Genomic DNA, 3,579 nt, shown 5'->3' with positions numbered 1-3,579 from the left:
TTCACGGAATTTCAGTTTATTTAACATCAATTCATTGTAATTTGAATTTTTTTAGTCTTTTGCATTAAAATGGCCTACTTTTATATTTGTAACTCAGAGGAGCAGCCTAGTGTATGATATTAAGCTTCTTGTTTTCCAATGAAATTATCTTCTAAGAGTCTCATTCGATAAATAAAGCAGCATGTCTTGATTTTCGCGCCCGTAAATAATACTTCAGGTTTTCAGTTGTTCGATATCTATATCTTATCCATAGATATAGAGAAGCCTCCATAGCTATGGTCTTATCCACACCCGATGTACTTTTCTTTAAAGACTCATGGACTTATTCACTGACATTTTTATTTTGTTACCCAGTGAGAGAATGAATTAAGTCGTCATTCTTAGTCAATATGATTTGTTTACAGAGAAAATCAATATATTCCATATTTTGTACCTATATCTCTCCAATAAACTTTATTGGCATACAATACACCGACACTTGGGTACAAACACTCCATAACCAAATTGCTTTCAAATAAGATTATAATTGTTACAGAGAAAATACCTCGAGAAAAGAATGAATGTCATGCTTGAACAGACCTATAGAGGAGATATGATTAAAGCAATAGAAAGAGAAAACGTAGGGAAGGGGTCAAATTGTCCAACGGTTGGTTGGGTGCGAGTAGGGTTGGAGTGTGGTGTTGGTACGGCACCCGTAGAGGACTGCTCAGCTGCTTAAAAAGAGGAAGTTTCTCTCACGAGAACATCATTCGATCTTCATCGCTCTTCTTAGTCACTCTTTCGTTCCAGTAGCACCTGAAAGTGAGTATAAGTATTATCCTTGATTAAGCTTTTTTTATTTAATGGTTTTAACTATCTACTGTAGTAGGCTACATATGGATTTGTTTATTTTCTGGAATGATGTGATCTCCTGATAGTTGAAAAAGATTCTCATAATACAGAGTAAACTATAAACTTTCTATAGATCTCGTTACCTAAGTAAAATTAAGCAAAATGATGTGCCGGTTACCTTAGTTTAAGAGAAACTCCACTTGATTTCCTTTTAGAATGCAGGCAAAATTCTTCGCCGTCCTTATGGCAATGGTAGTTGTCGTTCACTCCTGCTATACGGCGTCTGCCCAGGAAGATCTCACGACAACAGAGAGACAGGTAAGCTATAAGGCCGTTATAAGAGTTCAGAAATCACTCTGTTGAAATTCTAGCTTTTAACCAAGTTTTATAACCTAACTGGAAGACTGAAATGCAGTTGCTTCGCAGTTTGATGCAAAGATATATGTTGCTTTAATATCTTCCCATTAACCATCTCCTAAAGCTTATATACTTGACTTAGAATGATTCAACAAGGGTCGCAGAACTTTATTTAGATAGAAACGTAACTTTCATTTTAGGTGGTGGCAGAACTTGCAGCCCAAATCCTGCGCGTGTCCCATGGACCCTGGAGTTCAGCAGAGGCCCACAAGAGGAATTCAGGAATGATCAACTCCATCCTTGGGATTCCCAGAGTAATGGCTGAAGCAGGAAAGAAGTAGGATGACGAAATGTTTACATTCTAGGTAGGTGAGGAGTGGCTGATGTACTTTCAAAATAAATTATTAGTAAAAATAGACGTGACTGGCTGGGGTAAAGAGAACACGCCTTCACATGCCTGTACCGAGGGGGGATGGGGTGTCGAACTGTACTTTCAAAGTAAAAAATAACAATCTTTTGTTTTTTGGTTAGTTTTTTTTTTTTATAAATTATGTTATTAAACATCACCATCATTCTTTAGTAGTAAGAAATACAAGAGTGATAATAGGAATACGATATAGGCCACCATATTTGTAAATGATTTTAAGTAAAACATTCTTTTGTTAACCAAAGTTTCAGTACTTTCTATAAAATCTAATCGGGTAGAAGGGCATAGACCGCTTACCCAATTTTTCTTCTTAATACAACTAAAATAACATTTTCAAGTACTTCATCCTGTATATACCCATATATATGCAATGAAATTTATAGAAGAAAAAGTCCAGTTTTGGGAAAAACGAACCCCCCCCTCCCCCCACCACCACCACCAAAAAAAAAAAAAAAAAAAAAAAAAACTCTGGGTTCATGCCTGTGTCATGTACTGAATTCAAAGAAATGAAACTTGCAAATTTACAAAGTTTATATTTTTGTCTTTTATTGCAGACCACAACCTACTACAACTGACCACTACAAAAATTTGATGCATACACTTCTTCCAGCTGCACCTTCAGAGAAACCAGGACACCAAAAAATAACCTCCACAGTTCATTCTGTTACCTTTCCATGGAGATGAGTTTCTTCAGCCAGTTATCAACGAAACTCATTGATCTTCAGTTATGCCACAGTTCAGCAACAGGCAGTTGTGAATTGATGCCTGAGTCCAGATATCCATGTTGCTGGGGAAAAAACTCTCTGAAACTTCAGGTGTATAAGATTTGCATCAAATTTCATCAATAAATATGGCAGCTGGAATTATATTCTTATTTCCCCCTTTCGTTGGTTAATAGTGTACATATACCAAAAAAGAATTAATGCAAATGAAAGAATGTATGAATATTTGGATAACACAGATAAAAATGTATGTATGTATTATGTGTCATGTAACTTACTGGGTGGCTGATCTGTGACTCATCCATAGAAATCTCATGAGCGGTAATTTGACAAACATCCTTAAAAAGAATATAAACAGATCAAGAAATAGATAAGTCAATAAATAGATATTTTATTAGATTTTTTAATAATAATCATAGCTTACATGTCTGCTAAGAAATGTTTTAAGTATGATTGTCGACTCGACACTCAGTAGTCATCTTAATCGTAAACGCCGAATGCCTTAGCACTATTACATAGGGCTTGCCCTGGTGGACAAACAGGGCCCGACAAAAACCAAGAAACTGAAAAATAATAAAAAAAAAAAAAAAAGAGAGAGAGGTTAAACCACAAAGGATAAAATAAACCTAAATGAAAAAATATAATAAATCACGGAACACAGAAGCGCAAAGAAAACTCATAGGCATTTCAGAAGAGGTTAAGATCGATTGTTGGAAAGAGTACACAGTCCATCATAAGCGTTAAGGAGGAGGAGAGATAGACCTATAAATGGTTTCGTACATAAAGTGAAGGTGCATTGAAAAGAAATATAGGGTAGAATGGTGTAGTTTATACTGATGAGCCTTAAGCGTAGCTATGTGACCCGTTCAATGTTGTGGAGTTTTATTGTACTATAATACACTGATATATATGAATAACTTGATCCCGAAATATATAAAACGTGATGCTATGTATAAAGGTGATGCCACGGAGGGAAACGAAAACACGAGAACTGCAAAGATCTTTCGGTCTTAACGACCCTTTACCATTTGGACCCATATATTTGTAAAATGTGTGTGAAGAAGGACCTTAAAACAAATGAATTAACTACAAATTAATTAGTCCCACAAGTTTTTAGATATTATTCTTTTCTCTCTTCATGCTCGCTATATTTATATCCTATGTTCGTTTCTCACTCCTTGTTTGAATATTTTTGTAAATTTCACGTTATAATACAAATTTTAATGTTTTTTTAATTAAAAT

General features: G+C 35.0%; 1 protein-coding gene across 1 annotated transcript; it reads left to right on the top strand.

The window, feature by feature from the left end:
* The first annotated feature begins 654 nt into the window (after window positions 1-654).
* Window positions 655-2,487, top strand: LOC135212706 (pigment-dispersing hormone type 1-like). The gene is made up of 4 exons (XM_064246399.1): window positions 655-801; window positions 1,047-1,149; window positions 1,389-1,553; window positions 2,170-2,487. Exons 2-3 carry the CDS (start codon window positions 1,048-1,050, stop codon window positions 1,527-1,529), a joined length of 243 nt encoding a protein of 80 aa, XP_064102469.1. The 5' UTR covers window positions 655-801; window position 1,047; the 3' UTR covers window positions 1,530-1,553; window positions 2,170-2,487.
* The last annotated feature ends 1,092 nt before the right edge of the window (window positions 2,488-3,579 follow it).

This window comes from Macrobrachium nipponense, chromosome 19 (assembly GCF_015104395.2).
Source record: "Macrobrachium nipponense isolate FS-2020 chromosome 19, ASM1510439v2, whole genome shotgun sequence".
NCBI classification, from domain to species: domain Eukaryota; kingdom Metazoa; phylum Arthropoda; class Malacostraca; order Decapoda; family Palaemonidae; genus Macrobrachium; species Macrobrachium nipponense.
The sequence above is the reverse complement of the archived record's forward strand: the minus strand, read 5'-3'. Positions and strand labels throughout refer to the sequence as shown.